This window comes from Geotrypetes seraphini, chromosome 8 (genome assembly GCF_902459505.1).
Source record: "Geotrypetes seraphini chromosome 8, aGeoSer1.1, whole genome shotgun sequence".
NCBI lineage: Eukaryota > Metazoa > Chordata > Amphibia > Gymnophiona > Dermophiidae > Geotrypetes > Geotrypetes seraphini.
In genome coordinates, this window is record NC_047091.1 from 20,859,062 (window position 1) to 20,879,720 (window position 20,659).

At 42.8% G+C, this 20,659-nt stretch overlaps 1 protein-coding gene across 1 annotated transcript in view; it reads right to left on the reverse strand.

Moving 5' to 3' along the window:
- LOC117365516 (angiopoietin-2-like) overlaps positions 1 to 19,523 on the reverse strand; it is a 68,027-nt gene extending 48,504 nt beyond the window's left edge. The window contains exon 1 of the mRNA XM_033955997.1: positions 17,351 to 19,523. Within this exon, the coding sequence (XP_033811888.1) occupies positions 17,351 to 17,638 (288 nt within the window). The 5' untranslated portion in view covers positions 17,639 to 19,523. The remainder of the gene's footprint in view (positions 1 to 17,350) is intronic.
- Between the last annotated feature and the right edge of the window lie 1,136 nt (positions 19,524 to 20,659).

Consider the following 20,659-nt stretch of genomic DNA (forward strand, 5'->3'; position numbering starts at 1 on the left):
TTTTCTGCTGCGTCGCAAGTTTAACAGCAATTCCACCCCACTCGTGATTTTATGAACTTCTATCATATCCCTTCTCAGTTGTCTCTTGGAAGCTGAGGAGCCCTTGCCTAACCTGTTTACCTTTCATCAAAAGGGAGGCGCTCCATCCCCTTTTTTGTCACTCTCCTCTGAATTTTTTCTAGCGGCCCTAATTCTTTTTGAGATGGAATGACCAGAAGGGCGCACAAGGAAGACATGCCGATGTTGCAATCGCCAAAATCCTTTGGCAGTTTTGAAAGGGAATGTTTCTGTACCTCACAGAAGCTTTGAGAATTGTTGTAAAGTCCATGGTAAAAAGTACCCACGGATGTTGCAGCTAAACGGGCAGTGTGGAAATTCCCCCCCCCCCCGCACACACACCTTAAGGTGCCCTAGGTGAGAAAAGCTATTCCCTTTGTATCTGTCCGTGGTCTCGTGGCCTTTTCAGGCAAAAGCAAGTGCCACGGCATAAGCTTTTTCAGCTTACTTTTTTTTCCTGATAATATGAGTCTCTCCAAATCCCTAAGAAGCTCATACTTGGCAGACTCTGTTACATTTAGATTAGGGGACATTTTATTGTTGCAAGAGAGCAACTAGGTAGCCAAGTGTGTAAAAAAAAAAAAAAAAAGAAGTTTGGCCTTAACGTGTATAAATTTTGTCCAAGTGGTGGGGGAAAAGATCCTGCTTTGAAGCTTGAAATAGTAACTGTGTTTTGCTGAGAGGAGAGCAGTTATCTGTGACAACCTGTGAGAGAGTTTTCAGCAGGGCACATGCCATTTCATTGTGACAACAGTCTCAGCCACCTCCATCAGGAACTGCAAGCTCTTAGCCGGCACGGCCAGCTTCCTGCCACACACGCCAGGCATGGAATGTCAGATCCGAGCCAGCAAATTGTCTTCCTTCAGCTTAGCTAGCCTTCAGATTTAGCAAGCTTTTCTAAATAAAATAGCTGTCTGCACAAGTTATTATGTGTGAAATGAGGAGAGTGTGGCACCCTGAGGTTGTGGGTTCCAACCCCGCGCTGCTCCTTGTGACCTTGGGCAAGTCACTTAATCCTCCACTGCCCCAGATACATTAGATAGATTGTGAACCCCCCCCCCAGGACAGATAGGGAAAATGCCTGAAGTCTGTAAACCGCTTTGAGTGTGGGGGGTATATAAGTCCCAATCCCTTTCCCTGTCATAATGCCTCATTCCACCAATAAGAGGCAACCGCATCAGCGATGTCACAATGGCTTCATTGTTCTATACTTGGCTCACTTCTGATATTGTATCAGAGGTGAGTGTGGCACAGTGGTTGGAGCTACAGCCTTATCACCCTGAAGTTGTGGGTTCAAACCCCATGCTGCTCCTTGTGACCCTGGCAAGTCACCTAATCCCCCATTAGAAAGATTGTGAGCCCACCAGGACAGACAGGGGAAAATGCTCAAATGCCTCAATAAATTAATGTAAACCATTCTGATCTCCCTTGGGAGAACATTATAGAAACTGAATGAATAAATAGGGTGGAAAGTTTCTGTCTCTGATAACCAGAGCTGGTATTGTGACATCATAATGCCTCATTCCACCAATAAGAGCCAACCTCATCAGTGATGTCACAATGGCTTGATTGTCCTATACTTGGTTCACTTTTACTGCATTTTGATTTCTAGAGTGGTGCAGTGGTTAAAGCTACAGCTTATGGTAGTTCATAAAGACACAAAAATCGAAGGAAAAAACCCATGGCATCACCCCTCTTGTCATTAGCTTAAGTCAAACAACTGCCATTGCTTAGCGAAAAACACCTTTAATTTATAACATTTTATTGAAGGAAATAATTAAATATAATATAATACAAATAGATTTCATTTCAAATAGATTCACAATTATGATATTTTCATACATATTTCTATCATTCCTTCAAAATATATTTCCATAAGACTCATATCAACCACCCTACTACCCCCACCTCCCTTCCCCCTCCTAGTCACATTGTATTGAAGTAATTAATGAAATTATAATAAAATATGAAATTTATCATTCCTTCAATATACATTTCTATATGATCCATTTCATCCTACCCCTGCACCCCCCTATTCTCCCCTCCCCCCGAATTGAATGAATTTGTTTTACCTTTAAAGACTTCTTTTAGCCACAAAGGGGTGGGATGCACAATCCAGTTCCAACAGGGCTTCCCTGTTTTGCTGCAAAGACCAACGTCTTTCTTCACCATCCGAGTAACAATGATTTATGCCTCTGCAGTTCAGAGGCGCTTGCCAGTGTTTGGAACCTACAGAGCCTGTTGTTTGAACAGAAACTGTTGCTGCTCCAGTGCAGAGACCATGGCCTGCCATCCACCAGTCCACTTCTCTCACACATCATGACTTGGAGAATGTGGAATGTGTTTCTCTTAAGACCTAGATCTTGGGGGAAAGAGCTCTGGAAATATCTGTTCCCGAAACACAAGAGTAAAGATGATATTCTCCAGCCTTGAGGCAACTGGTGAGGGGTCTTAGATAAATCCAAGCTCTGGACCATTGCTTAACACTTGAAATTTTTATGAAAAAAATCTTTCCAGGATACAAATGGATGCCAGTGGTACTTGGACAATGTTACTGAATCCATTGCAAAAGTTTAACATTTCTTTTGCTTTCTGCATATGAAGGGGTGGTGAAAAAATTCTCAACCCAACCAAGAAGAGAATGACATGGATATGGTTCAATCAATGATCTGAAACAATGTCAAAACAGAGAATTTCCTTTCTGCAAATTGGCACTTAACGAAATAAGATAACACTCTTTTCAGCTAAGGTGGCAAAATAACTCTCAGAATTTAGGAAGTTGGTAGGCTGACCTGAGAACTTTTCTGCATCTCCTGGTATGTAATAAAAGTGAGCCAAGTATAGGAGGACAATCAAGCCATTGTGGCATCACTGATGAGGTTGGCTCTTATTGGTGGAATGAGGCATTATGACATCACAAGCTCAGCTCTGGCTACCAGAGACTGAAAGTCTTCACTCTACAAGGGGGTGATGAAAAGCTCTCAACCCAATAAGAAGAGAATGACCTGGATATGGTTTAATCAATGATCTGATGCAATGTCAAAACAGAGAATTTTGTTTCAGCAAATTGGCACTTAACGAAATAACATAACACTCTTTTCAGCTACAGTGGCATAATAATCAGAATTTAGGAAGCTGGTTGGTTAGGCTGAGAACCTTTCAGCACCCCCCTGTAGAGTTACACTTTACCTGTTGAGCTATTTTATTATTTGGGGTCACTAAGGGTCTGTCTTCATTCTCCTTTCATCCTAACTCTTCTTCTTGAAGTCTAGCATGATATGATTAATTTTATGGGGTATCTGAATCTAAGAAAATTATAAATTATTTCTTAAGCTAAACTCTGAAAGGCTCTAGGAATCTGTCTTCATACTGTTGTAATCCTGATGCAAAGAGATTGAGTACCCATTCAGTGGATGACAAAGGATGGCAGGGTGTTGCAGCAGTATCTCCTGAGACTGTTACTCTCTAAGATATGCACCATAACAGAAGCTGAGCAGTGTTAAACAGAACCCTATTCTCCAAGCCATGGATAGCATACAGAGGCTGGAGTAGGACAAAACTGGGGTGAGACTGAAAGGGTAACTATCCACCTCAACATTCCCAGACAACGACTCTATTGCAATCCAATCAAGGCTGCCCACCTATGTAACCAAATCAGATGACATCATCCAGCCAGAACAGAAACAAATTTGAATTAAATTCCTGACTTGTAATTGGACAATATTCCTGACTTAATTTAATTTAATGTGGTGTCTTATATACCGCTAAATCTCCCAAAGGATTTGAAGCTTACAAAACAATTAAATTGACTTAAGTAATGGCCAAAAATCTAATCAGGACTTTGAATTTCCCTTTCTGTCTCAATGAGCTCACAATCTAACTATAATACCTATGAAAGAAATAATTACTTACATTTACCTAAATAAAGAGAAGGAAAAGGGAAAATATAATACAAAAAATTCAATACTATAAATGCATAAAAAGCACTTATTGTATTGTGAATACTTCAATAGTGAAAACTTCAATAACACAGAACCTCAAAGAAAAATCCTAAAAATAAAAGCAGAAAAAAAAATAGCACAATTAAACAAGCCCAAGAAAAATAAAGCAATAAGAAATTTAAAAATAAAAAAAAATAAACTCCAGTCATTCTCACTACCCTCAGTCTCAGCCAGCTTCTAATTCCATGTCCCCAATTAAGCCAGGCCAGCCCGGACCAGCACCATAAAAGCAACTCCTCCGCTTCAATTTCCCTGCTCCTGAAAGGCTGGAACCAAATGCTGCAACTCCGCCAGTCCACTCTGAGATGGAAGAATGACGAGAGGTGAACCATCCTCCCATGGGACTCCAGAAAAAGTCATGAGCTGGGAGCTGGATGCAGGCGGAGGCTCTGGGCTGAAAACTGGGTGTAAGAGGCATTTTCCATGCCATTAGGGCAGCACCAGCCATAAATGCTGGTTCATTTTAGATGACCCCTTTTTGGATTGTAGATCACACACCTGAGTCCCTCCGGGCTGATAGAATCCCCAGGAAGAGCAGCAATGACTTGGTGATTGGAGACTTCAAGCCTGTATAGTCCATAATAAAGAAGATTCACCTATGATCACTCTCTCTCTCTTTGGATCACTGCTGGACACACCTTGCTGGAATCTCCTCTACATCTCCATATTTCACTCCCAACCAATCTATAACTGAATAATTTTTCTTCCAGCACGGACATCACCTCCTCCAGCCATCCTCTACAAACAGACCTTCCGGGCTTTCATCAAAATGAGTTACTTTCAACCCATCTTAAACTAATCATTCTGCTTCTCCAATTTTATCTTGGGGCACATTTCTCTTGTTTAAAGATCCCTAAATTTTAACTAAAATTACTGCATTACCTGCCTAATCTTATAAATAAATTTGCTCTGTAAACAAAAAATCTAGTTCCTTCTTAAATGCTGTTCTTAAATATTACATAGAGCTAAGTTATAAAGAGGTAGTGCCTTCCCCCCAATTAACATTATTGTCTTCTTGTAGAAGGAAAAGTCAACCCAGAATATCGTCTGTCAAGTTTTGGCAACTTGAGTGGGTTGAGATGCTTTGATATTTGCTGGTATCTATACTGTCTGACCGTCTTCTTAAGCAGGGTATTTCTATGCCCTTCTTCCCCCCCCCCCCCCCCAGTGCTTTGGGTTTTAAAGGATTAAATCCATTAAATGATCAAAGCACAGTTTATCTGGGAGCAGGTGCTTGCTTTGAGAATGAGACAGCTGAAAATGACTCAAAGAAAATTCTAAACAAGTGTTCACTGGATTTTACTTATTATTATTATTATTGCATATCCTGAACATTATACAGTGTGACATGTGATATAGGAAAGGCATTCTGCATACAGGACAGAATGGGGGTGGGGTGGGGGTACATGGGATGTGTATTCAAGCTACTTCACTCAAGGCTTACAATGAAATTCAGAAGCAAGACAGTTGACTTGGCAAGTCAGTTCCCACAAGAGCCTCTCAGGAAGTTAAAAAAAACCACCAAAATCTGGCTGCCTGACAGAGCAGAAACATTAAGTAGACAGACAAATCCTTAGGAGATCACATCAACTACCTTCCAGATTCCAAGGTTTCTGAGTCAAAATTGCAACAAAACAGACTAAGACAGGAGGTCTGATGCTTCCAAGCACGTTCCCAAGTAACCTGCAGCTCCTGGGTCCTCCTCTTCCCCTCATTAAAAGAGAAATGAGAAAACTAGCTGCTACATTTTAACACTTGTAAGTTCTAATTAGCATCAAAGTCTCAGCTATAGTATGTGGCTCTCAGCTCTTAATCTTAAAAATAATCCTCTGCTAACACCGAAACTTTCAGACCCACGCTGACCCGTCTCCCCCCTCTCTCTATTACTGTATTCAGTGTGTGCAACATCTCAGTGGTACCAGTTAGATCCCAAAATCCCATCCCTCAAGGTTCACTAATGTTCCTTCTCTTTCCAGCTCACCTGTGAAAATACACTTCTGCTCACTGTCAAAATACGTCAAATCCCAGCCTGTGATTCCATGTGATATTGGCTGGAGTTCTGTTTATTTAACTTGCCGAGAACAATTAGAATATAACATAAGAATATTCGAGCTGCCATACAAGGACAGATTGCAGGTCCATCAAGCCCGGTATGCTGTTTCCAACAGTGGCCAACCCAGGTCACAAGTACCTGGCAAGATCCCAAATAGTAAAAGAGATTTTATACTGCTTATTATAGGAATAAGCAGTGGATTTCCCCCAAGTCCATCTTAATAATGGCTTATGGACTTCTCGTTTAGGAAATTATCCAAACTTTTTTTTTTTTTTAACCCTGCAAAGCTAACTGATTTTGCTACATTCTCTGGCAATGAATTCCAGAGTTTAATTACACGTTGGGTGAAGAAATATTTTCTCCTGTTTGTTTTAAATCTACTACTTAGTAGCTTCATCGCATGTCCCCTAGACCTAGTATTAAAAAAGAAATCGTTTATCAAAGGCAAAGCTCAACCTCCATAATTTTATAAACATATGAGGGGGGTTTGAAAAGTTTGGTAAAAAGCAATGCAGTCTCCATGGAGGGCTATATACTTAGTCCAGCAAATTTCCAGGTTTTTCATAAGCTAATTTTCTTAGATATGGAAACTCGCTGGACTAACAGCCCTCAATGGAGACTATGGCCCTGATACAGAAAAGGTTTCCTTGCAAGTAAGACTGGTTTTAACTGAGAATCCTATGCAAATGCATTACAAGGAGCTCATTAGTATTCTAAAGAGCACTCCGTGTAATGCACAGCAGGGAAACTCGTTATTTCCCATGCAAAACTTAATGACAGGATCTGAGCTGCCATAGCCTTACTTTCCTGACAGTGCCTGAGCGCTGACAGGAAAGAAGCAGCTCAGACCCGGCCGCAGGCTTGAATCGGGGTTTCCCCTGCCGGCTCCTGCTTTTCTCGGCAAAACATCCAAGTGCCGATTTTTCAAAATAACTATTTTAGACATCTTGCAGGACACTTCCCTCCAGGATGTCTAACTTATAAAGGGCGTGTTGGAGCTATATTTGGGGTGGGATTTGGGCCAGCTTAGACTTGGACATCTTGCGGTGATATAATCTAACATTTGCAAGACGTTCTGGACGGAACTTAGATGTTCTGACCTAGAAGCGTCTAAGGGCCAAAAAGGTTCCCAAACTCACTAGATGCATGAAGTTATGACCCCCCACACATTCCCCCAGTGATCACTGACTCCATTCCCCCCGCCCCCCGCCCCCCCCCCTCCCCAATATTTGAATACCAGCAGCACCTTGTATTGGAAAGCTTCGTAGAACTCCACACAGGTGTCTTAAGTGGCCAAGTGACTAGGCTAGAGAACCATAGAAAGGAGGAACCAGGCCCATAAGCCACTCTAACCACATTATTTATGGTGGAAAGTATGAGCTCACCAAAACCCTACTATTAAGCCATATAGGTGCTACCTGCAGACATAAGGGCTATTGGGGTGGTAGACAGCTGGGTATAGTAGGTTTGGGGGAGTTTTGGAGGGCTCAGCATAAGTTATAAGGGGTATATAGTGAGATGTATATCTGGAGTAAAAGACCATAGTCTTTTATTAAGACATGGAGGAAGCCTCTGCTTGCCCTGGATCGGTAGCATGGAATGTTGCTACTCGTTGAGATTCTGGAATGTTGCTATTCTTTGAGATTCTGCATGGAATCTTGATACTCTTTGGGGTTCTAGAATCTTTTGTTACTCTCTGGAATTCCAGAATCTTGCTATTCTTTGAGATTCTGGAATGTTGCTATTCTTTGGGTTTTGGCCAGGTACTAGTGACATTGATTGGCCACCATGAGAACAGGCTACTGGGCTTGATGGACCATTGGTCTGACCCAGTAAAGTTATTTTTATGTTCTTATGTCCCTCAGAAATTCTTAGAGACTCACCTTCTAAATGTTCACTTTGTGCAGCATGGATTATCTAGAGTTGTCTAATGTCAGTCCTCAAGGGTCGCAATCCAGTCAGGTTTTCAGGATTCCCCCAATGAATTTGCATGAGATCTGTTTGCATACACTGTTTTCATTGTATGCAAATAGATCTCATGCATAATTATTTGGGAAAGCCTGACCTGGTGAGGGCTGAGGTTGGATGCCCCTGGATTATACACTACTCCTTGCTGTGTTTGTTTGGTAAACAAACTACTGTTTCTGCCCACTGTTTGGGTTTTCACTCTGACTCAGTAGCACTGACAGTGAAATCCCCTGGAACTGATGGCTCTCTGCATGCATCCACAGCTCCTAAAAGAAGGGCATAGCTCATTCCATGCATTCCTTGTGGCATATATCCTGTAAACGTTGTGGAAACAATGTCTGCACTTTAAAGCATACCAGTTGCCATTCCTGTGTATGTTAGAAAATGGAAAGAGAAATCGGAGAAGCTTGACATGTTTTGTTTTCATTTATAACATTCAGCACAAACTTAAGTACTGTCTGGATCTGATTGATTGGCTCTTGGATACAGACCACAATCAATTTGTTTCTTTAATCCTATTCAATCAATTTGATAACACTGTATTCATTGATTTAGAAAATCTTTCTGGAAATATAGCACAGTTTAATTTATAAGGCACTTGATGGAAACTGCAATAAAACTTACATCTGTTCTGTAGTATAATACCAAACCATTCATTCAAGAGCTTTCTGAGAAAATAAAATTAGAGGGTTCAGTTGTGGATATTTTGCCCCCCCCCCCCACCTCAGCCTGCCAATCACCATAAGCTGTCATAGGGATCAATTAACACATGGTAAATCCCCGTGGGAGGTGAGGGTCAACCTTCTCAGAGCCACACACATTAATAGAAATTATTAAGAGGAATTATTCCCCAGAATCAAAAGGACCCCTGATAGTCAGTTCTCTGTAATCATTTGCTGTAACACTGGATCATGGCCCACTGATTTTAGTTTTAACTGAGAAATATTGATAATACATCCCTAATGCAAAAAAATTTAAAATAAGTGTTTACTGAATGAAAACTAAGAGTTGATACATCAAAGGACTTCTGGGTAGCAGCATCTTCTCTTTGGATAAATGCCCTGAGTGGTACTATTTGGATTAATGACTAAAATAACCCCCATTGAGGCACTAAGAGTAAGTCTCGTATATCGCCGGGGAAATCTAACGGGCCACTCTCGCGGTCGTAAATGTAACGATTTCAAAAAGACGAGGGATTCTCGAAAAGCCACGCATGAAAAAGGTTTGTGGAGGGTCGAAGAATTTACATGAGATGAGTCACTGGCGATTAGCACGTGGGCAGTAGAGACCACGATGTGCACATGTGCCGGGAGCTACCAGCAAAAGGTACGGTCGTTGTGTCAATCATAGGCATACCAGCGCTATTGGATGGAAGGGGAGGGAGGAGAGGGAAGGTATGAGCGTTGGCTTTCAACAAGCGTGGATAAGACACGTCTTTAATACATGTGCTTGAGAAGCATGCTTTGAAGATCTTCCCCCCCCAACGACTATAATTTATGCGAATGGTGTACCTTTTTAAAAAAAATTTTATGATGAGCCACAGCCAGAAACGCAAGTCTGAGACGTGCTTTGCACAGTACCGGAACCCCTGGACCAGCTGGTAATTTGTGGTCATCAAAAGCCGGTGCCTCGCTTGGAGAATCACCTGGCGATGATAGAGAATTGCCCAGAGTGCTTGTTGTTTAAATATTGATGAGCTCATTTTGCTATCACTTTAATATTCATGACCTCATTATAATACATTTGCATGGTAGTGTCGGAGGCTGCCAGGAAGCTTAGTGAGCCGTTTTGAAAATTGGCCGGTAAAATACTGCCATGCCAAATCAGTTGGAGCTGGTTTAGCGACCATCATTAAAGACACGGTAAGCTATTTATTTATTAATTATTATTTATTTAAAAATTTATAGACCGCATATAACTATGTGGTTTCCATATCACATACATAAAATCTTGTTTTCCTTCGATTACCACATATAACATAGACATGTCTAAACAACATCATTAATCGTCTCTGTTATAAACAGGAATAGAGCACAAATTCCATCATTTCAGAAATACAATCAAACTTTAAACCATACATTGATGTCAGAAAAATTCTAAAAGATGATAATCAACTGAAATATCCCTTAGCATAATAATTGAGTTTTCATCATTTTCTTACAATTCATTCTCCCCAGGCAAGGCATTCCATAGGTCTACGCCAGCCACACATATCACTGATGCTCTGATCCCAGCATGCATAGTCGATATTCTACCCTCCAAACTTAATTTCATCCCATTTACATCTCTAAGCTCTCTTCTCGGTTTAAAGATCTCAAAGTTCTGAGAATCTGCTCCTAAGTGCTTACCTAGCGTATTTGTCACCTGGGAGGGATCATTATTTATCACCCCCTTCTTCTATGCAACAAAATTGAATGAATAATAATAATGATCAGAAAAGAAATGCAGATAGCTAGACCAACAAAAGATTTTGGGGGTGCGTGGTGATAATCGAGAGCCAGTGGTGTGCAGTTACATTTACAACAAGGGCTTCAAGAAGTAGGCCAACACCATAGAGCATCAATACATCTGTCGAGACAACTGAACAAGCCAAATGACTTCAGATCACTATATAGAAAATTAACAGAATACCAAGTCTCAGTCACACAAACAGAATACAGATACCAAAAACAGAATAACTGCATACAAACTAGAAATAAAAATATGCAGACAGAAATCATACTGAAGCCGCAAGCACAACACCAGAGTCTGGCCATGGGAGGGTCATCGTAAATAATGGCAGATAAAGACCCGAATGGTCCATCCAGTCTGCTCAACCATAATTTAAATTGTCCTTTTTCTTAGATATTTCTGGGCCAGAAACCCAGACCTCTACCCGGTACAGTGCTTCGATTCCAGCTACTGGAGTCTCCGTCAAAGCCCACTCCAGCCCATCTAAACCATTCCAGCCATCAAAATCCTCCCCAGCCCATCCTCAACTGAATGGCAATATACGGGACACAGACCGTACATTATCTGCCCAGTACTGGCCTTAGTTGTTCAATATATACCTTTATTTTCTGATTCGAGATTCTCTGTGTTCATCCTACACTTTTTTGAACTCTGTCACCGTTTTCCTCTCTACCACCTCTCTCGGGAGCGCATTCCAGGCATCCACCACCCTCTCCATAAAGTAGAATTTCCTAACATTGCTCTTGAATCTACCACCCCTCAAATTATGTCCTCTGGTTTTACCATTTTCCTTTCTCTGGAAAAGATTTTGTTCTACGTTAATACCTTTCAAGTATTGGAATGTCTGAATCGTATCTCCCCTGTCCCTCATTTCCTCTAGGGTGTACATTTTGAGGGCTTCCAGTCTCTTCTCGTACGTCTTTTGGCGCAAGCCTCCTACCATTTTTGTCGTCTTTCTCTGGACCGCTTCAAGTCTTCCTATGTCCTTTGCGGGTCAGGGGCATTCTGAAAATTCACATGCATTGTTATAGAATATGCCTGATCCACGCCTAAGTTAGGCACAGAGATTTAGACAGGTTTTAGTTGGTATAAACAGTCACACCTATATTTAGTCTCAGGTCCAAGCACTAAGCATTATTCAATATACCGCAGTTTATAAAACAGTGCTAAGCATTTTTTTCTGCACCGACTTTTTGGGGATCGTATATAGAATTTCCCCCATTCCGCATAAGTTTATCTGCGTAAAGGCCCCTTTCTAGGGGCGGGGAAAACTCTTTCCGAAGGAGAGGCCATACAAACCATTGTTGAGCTCTAACCCGAGCTTCCTAATTGTTGGTGCTGGGTTGGGCAAAATGTTGACAGGGCCAAGGTCACAGTAGCCCAACCCATGCCACTTCTGGGTCTGTGGGTTAGACTCTAGGGGAGAGTGTGACGCAGTGGTTATAGCTGCACCTTGGCACCCTGAGGTTGTGGGTTCAAACACATGCTGCTCCTTGTGACCCTGGGCAAGTCACTTAATTCCCTATTGCCCCAGGTACATTAGATATATTGTGAGCCCACCAGGATAGACAGGGAAAAATGCTTGAGTACCTGAATAAATTAATGTAAACCATTCTCAGCTCCCCCTGGGAGAACAGTATAAAAAATTGAATGAATAAATAGTGTGAAAGAGTTCAGCCTTTGATAACCAGAGCTGGTACTGTGACATCATAATGCCTCATTCCACCAATAAGAGCCAACCTCATCAGTGATGTCACAATGGGTTGATTGTCCTGTACTTGGCTCACTTTTACTACCTTTTTATTTCTAGAGTGGTGCAGTGGTTAAAGCTACAGCCTCGGCACCCTGAGGTTGTGGGTTCAAATCTCACACTGCTCCTTGTGACCCTGGGCAAGTCACTTAATTTCCAATTGCCCCAATTAGACAGATTGTGAGCCCACCAGGACAGACAGGGAAAATGTTTGAAGTAGCTGTATGTAAATTGCCTTGAGTGTCCCAATCCCTTTCCCTGATGTCATAAAGCTTCATTCCACCAATAAGAGCCAACATCATCTGTGATGTCACAATGGCTAGATTGTCCTATATTTGGCTCACTTTTACAACATTATGATTTCTAGGGTGGTGCAGTGGTTAAAGCTACAGCCTCAGCACCGTCACTTAATTCCCAATTGCCCCAGGCACATTAGACAGATTGTGAGCACACCAGGACAGACAGGAAAAAATGCTTGTGTACCTGAATAAATTTATGTAAAAGCATTCTGAGCTCCCCTGGGAGAACAGTATAGAAAATTGAAAAAATAAATAAATACTGTATATGTGTAATGTGCTTTCAAAAATGTTCCTACTGTAATGTAAGGAGATTGTCATCATGTACTAAAGAATTGACAACCTTCCCCCCAACCACCCAAAAAAAACCCAATCTGAATCAGCAAAAGGAAATAAACTCCTTTTGCCCACCCCCAAAAACTGTTTCTTCTACCAGTTTCCTAAAGCAACAGTTGAAAGGGAGCTTGTGAGTGAAGGAGTCATGACTAGCCAAAGGCCATTCCACCCTAGAAGTAGGGTTACCGTATGGCTCCAGAAAAAATGAGGACGGATTGAGATATCTGGGTTTTACTCCCACCAAAAGCAATGGAAGGATGAATCGAAACATCTGAGTTTGGCCTCCATTGAAAGCAATGGAAGTAAAACCCGGATGCTCCAATCTGTCCTCTTTTTTCTGGAGCCATTTGGTAACCCTAGCTAGAAGGCACCTGCAGAATCGGAGCCTGACGACTGGAAGGGTTTCCTGGGATTCCACACCGTGCCTTAAATCTCCAACGTAGTTCGACTGTACACTGGCATAAGTTCAAATTAAGGATCCCCGAGCAACGCTTTCAGAAAGAGCCGCTGGGCACCTCAGAATATCTACAAGTGGGTCCCCTTGGTGGAGTTTATAGCAATATTGAAGCACCTCAAATTTCATCTTCAACTCACATCTGCCCTTCAATTTCTCCTCGAGCAAATCCAGCATAGCACTTCTTCCTTCCCCTGTGTTTCAGCAATACAAAAATCTATCAATCAAAGTCTGGCCTGTGAAACATAGCTGGGAAACATCATTATACGGACACGTGCCTTTAGGAAGTGTTCCCTTGATGCAAACCTTAATCATAAATGCCTAGATCCCATCATCCCAGCAAAATGAGGAATGGCATGTGTCTTTCCAGCAGCCTCCCTAGCCACTGTTCCTGACTTAGCTCAAGGGGGAAGCGGTCTGGATGGAAAAAGTGAAAAGCCTGACAAATTCGAGATGACTGCGGTGTAATAAGATTTTCCAGGAGATTTGCAATTTAGGGAGCTGTATACATGGTTGATACCTTGGAGAGAAAAAATTACAAGAGAGGGTGAGACTTTGAGGGGGGATTTACAAGGGAGGGGAAAGGACAAGGGGAAGAGTTAAGATATCTGGATAAATTTTTTGAATAGCAGGGTTTTGATTCCTTTTCGAAATGATTTGAAGTCGCTCGTTGTTGTCAGCAAGTTGGAGATGGAGTGGTCAAGTTTCGCTGCCTGCGTCGCTAGTAGGTTGTCAAACATCTTCTTGCGCCGAGTACCTTTGAATGGGGGTAAGTAAATGGGGTCTGAGTTCTTCTTTGTCTAGTAGTAAGGTTCTGATTTAGGCGGTTGTTTAGGCAAGTGGGGGCAGTGCCATTTAATGCTTTGAATAATAGACAGTATAGTTTAAATTGAATTCGTGCTTGTATTGGTAACCAGTGTGAGTCTAGGTAGGCAGAGGTGATGTGGTCATATTTACTTAGCGAGTAGATCAATCTGAGAGCTGTACAGTCTGTAGTTGTTTTATCATGTTTGCAGGGCATGGGAGATAGAGGATGTTGCAATAGTCCAATAGACCTAGGACTAGGGATTGGACTATGAGCCTATATTGCTCTATGTCGAAGAATTATGATGTCATAATGCCTCATTCCACCAATAAGAGCCAACCTCATCAGTAATGTCACAATGGCTTGATTGTTCCTATACTTGGCTCACTTTTATTACATACCAGGAGATGCAGAAAAGTTCTCAGCCCAACCTACCGACTTCCTCAATTCTGAGCGTTATTTTGCCACCGTAGCTGAAAAAGAGTGTTATCTTAGTTCGTTAAGTGCCAATTTGCAGAAAGGAAATTCTCGGTTTTGACATTGTTTCAGATCATTGATTGAACCCATATCCAAGTCATTCTCTTCTCTGCTGGGCTGAGAACTTCTCAGCACCCCCTTGTATGCTGAGGGTGCATTGGTAGAATACGGTGAGGTCACTGCATAAGGAGAAGGAAGGTATACCAACACAGCACCTTTCCTTATAACCTCTGCAGTTCTGAATCTGCAGGCTTTGTCTTGTACAATTCTTTGACAGAAAGGCTCTCTCTGGGTGTACGTTCTATTCAACTGTTAAGTCACAGAAAAGGAATTTATTCTGCTGCCAGGCTCGGTGGTTTCACAGGGCTGCCTGTTATAGTGAGACTGTCCTTGCACCTTAACCTTTCCTGGGTAGACTCCCAAATGCTTTAGCTGAGACCAATGGGCAGGATTCACTAAAGTCCCGAAATCTATCCGTTTCCGAGTCATTGTAGCCGATCGATTCAGTAAAGCTGGGCCGTGCAAATGATCCATTTGCTATTAGCGCAGAAACATCGATCGATGCGCGTGCACACTGTATCCTTGTTGGTATGGAAGCACATAACACATAAGCGAGCTCTTTAGGACGCGACAATCTAGCTGGGAAGGAAGGGGGGAGGGATAGCTGGCCCTTAAAAGTTATATTTGATTTGGGATTTTTTTTTGTTATTTGGCATTGATATTTGAAATGTACAATGCGCATGGAGAGCACGGGGTTAATCCACGATTTTCTCGCCATGCGCATTACAAATCTGAGATTCACTCCCGCACTCGCTTTGCGCATTCCCCAAAAATATATATATATATTTCTAACGCTTATGCACATGAAGGTTTATATATATTTAAAAGTTTTGATATATTTTGGATTTTTGGAGGGGTAGATAAATATTTTTAATGGGGTTCTTAACATGCACGCGTCAGTTGCTAGCCAGGAATAGTGGGCGAGGATGTAAACGACTGGTCCTCAGCAGTCAAAACGTTTTGGACAGGAAAGGCCAGTCGGTTTGGACGAAATGGTTTCAAGAATCGACGCGTTAAGAAATTTACATGCCTTTTTACTCATTTGCATGCGCAGATCGGATCGGGTGCGGATGGGGGTCTGGCGAAAGGTTAGTGAATCGAGCCGGAGTCGGAAAGTGAGCGCAAACCGATCGGTACACGATCGGTTTGCTTAGTGAATCGAGCCCAATGTGTGCAAATTGTCTTTAATGTGCAAAAGTAGATTTCTGTCTTTCTAAAACCATGAAGACGGAAGTGCCGTGTTTCCGGGCGCAGTGTGGTGTTATCCTGTGGAACTTTAACCCATCATTTGGAAAGGGGTACAATGACACGGGAACTGGGAAAAACACGGACCTTGCTGATCTAAACTGCATGCCCTTAAAAATCTGCTCACCTCGGAGGGGTGAGCGGCATCCATGAGGTCTGCGGGAGTTAAAATGAGGATCCCTCAGCAAGTGTAGTGGCTAAAACACGGACCCCACAGAACTAAAAGCGCATGGCCTTAAAAAGAAAGCAGCCATGGTGCGGGGTCCCCAAAGATCCTCGTTTTTTAACTCCCGTGGACCTCACGGATTTCACTCACTCTACAGATCCTCGTTTTAACTCCTGCAGACTTCACGGATCCCACCGGAGGGGGTAAGATGAGGATACAATGGGTGAACGGGATCCGTGAGGTCCGCGGGAGTTAAAGCAAGGATCCCTGCAGACTCCATGCCGTGGCCGCTTTCTGTTTAAGGTCGTGGGGTCGACACCTGCGAGGTCCACGGAGTCCTCGTTTACAGGTCAGTCAGAGATAAACTGAAATTACAAACTGCAGCTGTCAAAACTGAACTGAGCGGATTTTTAAGGGCTTGCGGTTTGGATCCGTGAGGTCCATAGAGTCCGTGAAGTCCACGTTTTACCTGGTCCCAATGACAGGCAGTTACGAGGAGGTGCTGAAAAGTTCTCAGCCCAACCAACTAACATCCTAAATTCTGAGCGTTATTTTGCCACTGTTCTCTTATTTCGTTAAGTGCCAATTTGCAGAAACAAAGTTCTGTGTTTTGACATTATTTCGGATCATTGATTGAACCATATCCAGGTCATTCTCTTCTTGGTTGGGCTGAGAATTTTTCAGCAGCCCCTCGTATGTACTGTAATGTAATCCATATTCCAGTAGTTTAGGTGGGTACCTGGTGTTTGAAAGCGGAGTTTTTCGGTGAGTTTGAAAGTCTTTCCAGCAAGCTAGAGCTATGCAGGGCAAAATTCCCCTGATCCTGCAATAAATCCTCACATTACTTCAACGGAAGCAGCACTTAAAATGACCTTTTGATCTTTCTTTTCCTTGAGACCAGCACATTTCAAAGAAGTCGCATACTAGCGGTTTAAGTGAACTTACAGCCTTCTCTGTGCTGTGTGTACCTGGCTCCCTACTGGCATAGGAGCAGATCATTTTTTGCATTAAAGAGAAGTTCTTTTACAGAAGTGAACACAACACATTTTGGCAATGCGATGACCCCCCCCCCCCTAAAAATCCCTAAACAGTAAAACATTTTTCTGTTTATCTGTTTTGAAGGAGACACTAGTCTCTCTGTGTCTGCCTGTCTCTGCACCCTTCTGCATTTGCATGGAAGTTTCTTGCTGTCTCTCCATCTATCCCAAATTTCACGTTTGCACTCTCTTACCTTTTGCAACCACTGGGTGTTGTTTTCCATGAGGTTCTCCAGCTGCTGGAGCCTCTTGCTGGGCCACTTGGCTTCCACCGGGAGGGGGGCATCCCTCTGCAGGGAGTTGGACACCTGGAAATCGGCAGAGGGTGGGCAGCTTTGAATTTCGGGGAGCAGGAAGGTGTAGCTGCAAGGTCCATGCTGGACCTGGTGTCGGTGCCTCTCTGCTGCATCCATGCCTTTGGCTGAGCCCAGCCCCGAACTGATGAGACTCAAAAGCAACGTGAAATCAGACAGAAGAAGCATGATTAGAAAGCTATAGAGATATATTGCAGCCTTCGTCTTCACCTCTGGTCCTTACATGTCACTAGTGAAGCCTGAGGTCTGCAAAGCACCCAACTGCTTCCTATATCTCTGGCCCATGTTGTCCGAACAACCATAGGTTTGATTTTTTTTGGTTTTTTTTATAAGCAGCTCCTCCTGGCAAAAACCAGGGCTCCCTCCTTCTCTGACCCTCCCCTTCCATGAACGAGTTTGCTGGACCAGTTCCAGTCCTGTTTGAGGATGCCTTTGTCCATTAAACAGTTGAGCTGAGCTCCATTTGAGCCCTCGCAGAGATCAGCCCCTGGGGGGGGGGTGGGGGGGGGGGCTCGAAGCTGATCTAAATCCTTTGCACATCCTTCTGTGCTGAGGACGAATTTATCACCCAGATTAAACGGGGAAAGTTTGGACGTTTTCTTGCCGATAGGGGGAGTGAAGCTAGCAGAGGACGCAGGAAAAACCACATCTGCCCAGCTGTGCTTTTTGTCTGCTGTATCAAAGGAGTGCAATTCCTGCCACAGGAAAATTAAAATTAGGCTATTTAGCCATATTTTTGTTTTAGTTGAATAAATAACAGTAACATAGTAACATAGTAGATGACGGCAGATAAAGACCCGAATGGTCCGTCCAGTTTGCCCAAAGCAATGAACATGGACCCAGGGCACTATTTAAGGCGGGTGTTTGTAATAACATAAACTTGTTCATTTATTAGCAGAATCAATTTAAACAAAGACCAACTTTTGAAAGCATCAAATAGCCAGGTTACACAGGAACCTGATTCCACTTGCTTTAGGTCGGGCTCTATCACAGGGATGGGAAACACCCACAATTCCACAATGAACAGACATGAGGTCTATTTGCACACAATGGAAGCAGCACATGCAAATCAATCTCATGCCTATTCATTGAGGAAATCTTGGAAACCTGGTTGCTCACCCCTGCCCGTTGATATAGGAATGGGAATATGAGACCTGATCACCCCGGCGTTACACGCTGCCCACTGGCTGCCGTTCCAGGAACCCCCACAAATTTTTTTGAAACACCGTGAATATGGTTTTTCGCTTGTCAAAAGGCAGGAGAGGTGCCAGCGGATGCAGAAAATCACTCGCGTTATGCTCCAACCGCCTTTTCCTGTTACTAAAGTCGGGCTACACCAATCAAGGGCTGCTTTGACATGCCAGATGGTACCATATTTGTCATATTAGGTTTTACCATGCTTTGTTAACTATGTTTTGCTATCCCTGGCAGACAATGTTTGCCATGCTTTCTCCTACCATACTATGTCTGAGAGTGTGATGCAGGGGTTGGAACTGAAGCCTCGGCTCCCAGAGATTGTGAGTTCCAACCAGGACAGTCAGGGAAAACTGCTCAAGTGCCTGAATAAATTCATGGAAACCATTCTGAACTCGCCTGGGAAAGCAGTATAGAAAACTGAATAAATAAATAGGGCAGCGTTTGTCAACCCAGTCCATCGAGTTTTCAGGATATCCACAATGAATATGCATGAGATAGATTTACATACAAAGGTGGCAGTACATGCATATTCATTGTGGATATCCTGAAAACTTGATGGGCTAGGGGTTGAGTTCAGAAACACCGGGGTCGAGAATGGGGTCTAATATACTGTGGTTACAAACAAGACAGTTTACATATTATATACAGGTAGCAATTTTGTACCTAGGGCAATGATTTAAGTGATTTGCCCAGCCTAAAAAGGGACACAGTGGTAAATATCACAGATTCTTAAAAAGACACTTTAAAAATGAGACTTGGGTTTCCTGCATGTGGCTGTTCTGTAACCTTTGCTCACATCCTGGAGGAAAAGTCTATAGTCTGTTATTGAAAAAGACACTGCTTGCCCTGGATCGGTAGCATGGAATGTTGCCACTCTTTGGGGATTCCACATGGAATGTTGCTACCATTTGGGGTTCTGGAATCTTGCTTACTCCTTCAGATTCTGGAATGTTGCCACTCTTTGGCGATTCCACATGGAATGTTGCTACCATTTGGGGTTCTGGAATCTTGCTTACTCCTTCAGATTCTGGAATGTTGCCACTCTTTGGGGATTCCACATGGAATGTTGCTACTATTTAGGGTTCCGGAATCTTGCTTACTCCTTCAGATTCTGGAATGTTGCCACTCTTTGGGGATTCCACATGGAATGTTGCTACTATTTAGGGTTCCGGAATCTTGCTTACTCCTTCAGATTCTGGAATGTTGCCACTCTTTGGGGATTCCACATGGAATGTTGCTACTATTTGGGGTTCTGGAATCTTGCTTACTCCTTCAGATTCTGGAATGTTGCCACTCTTTGGCGATTCCACATGGAATGTTGCTACCATTTGGGGTTCTGGAATCTTGCTTACTCCTTCAGATTCTGGAATGTTGCCACTCTTTGGGGATTCCACATGGAATGTTGCTACTATTTAGGGTTCCGGAATCTTGCTTACTCCTTCAGATTCTGGAATGTTGCCACTCTTTGGGGATTCCACATGGAATGTTGCTACTATTAGGGTTCCGGAATCTTGCTTACTCCTTCAGATTCTGGAATGTTGCCACTCTTTGGGGATTCCACATGGAATGTTGCTACTATTTGGGGTTCCGGAATCTTGCTTACTCCTTCAGATTCTGGAATGTTGCCACTCTTTGGCGATTCCACATGGAATGTTGCTACCATTTGGGGTTCTGGAATCTTGCTTACTCCTTCAGATTCTGGAATGTTGCCACTCTTTGGGGATTCCACATGGAATGTTGCTACTATTTTGGGGTTCCGGAATCTTGCTTACTCCTTCAGATTCTGGAATGTTGCTACTCTTTGGTACTAGTGACCTAGATTGGCCACCATGAGAACTTTTTCTCTCACTGGGGTAAGAAGCCAGATATGAATCTTTCGGACAGTAAGGAGCAGAAATTTCAATTTTGTAATGACAGCTGTACAAAAAATGAGATCCTGTGGTTTCTGCTCCCCGGCTGCATTAGAAATTGTACGTACTGTACTACCAGTTG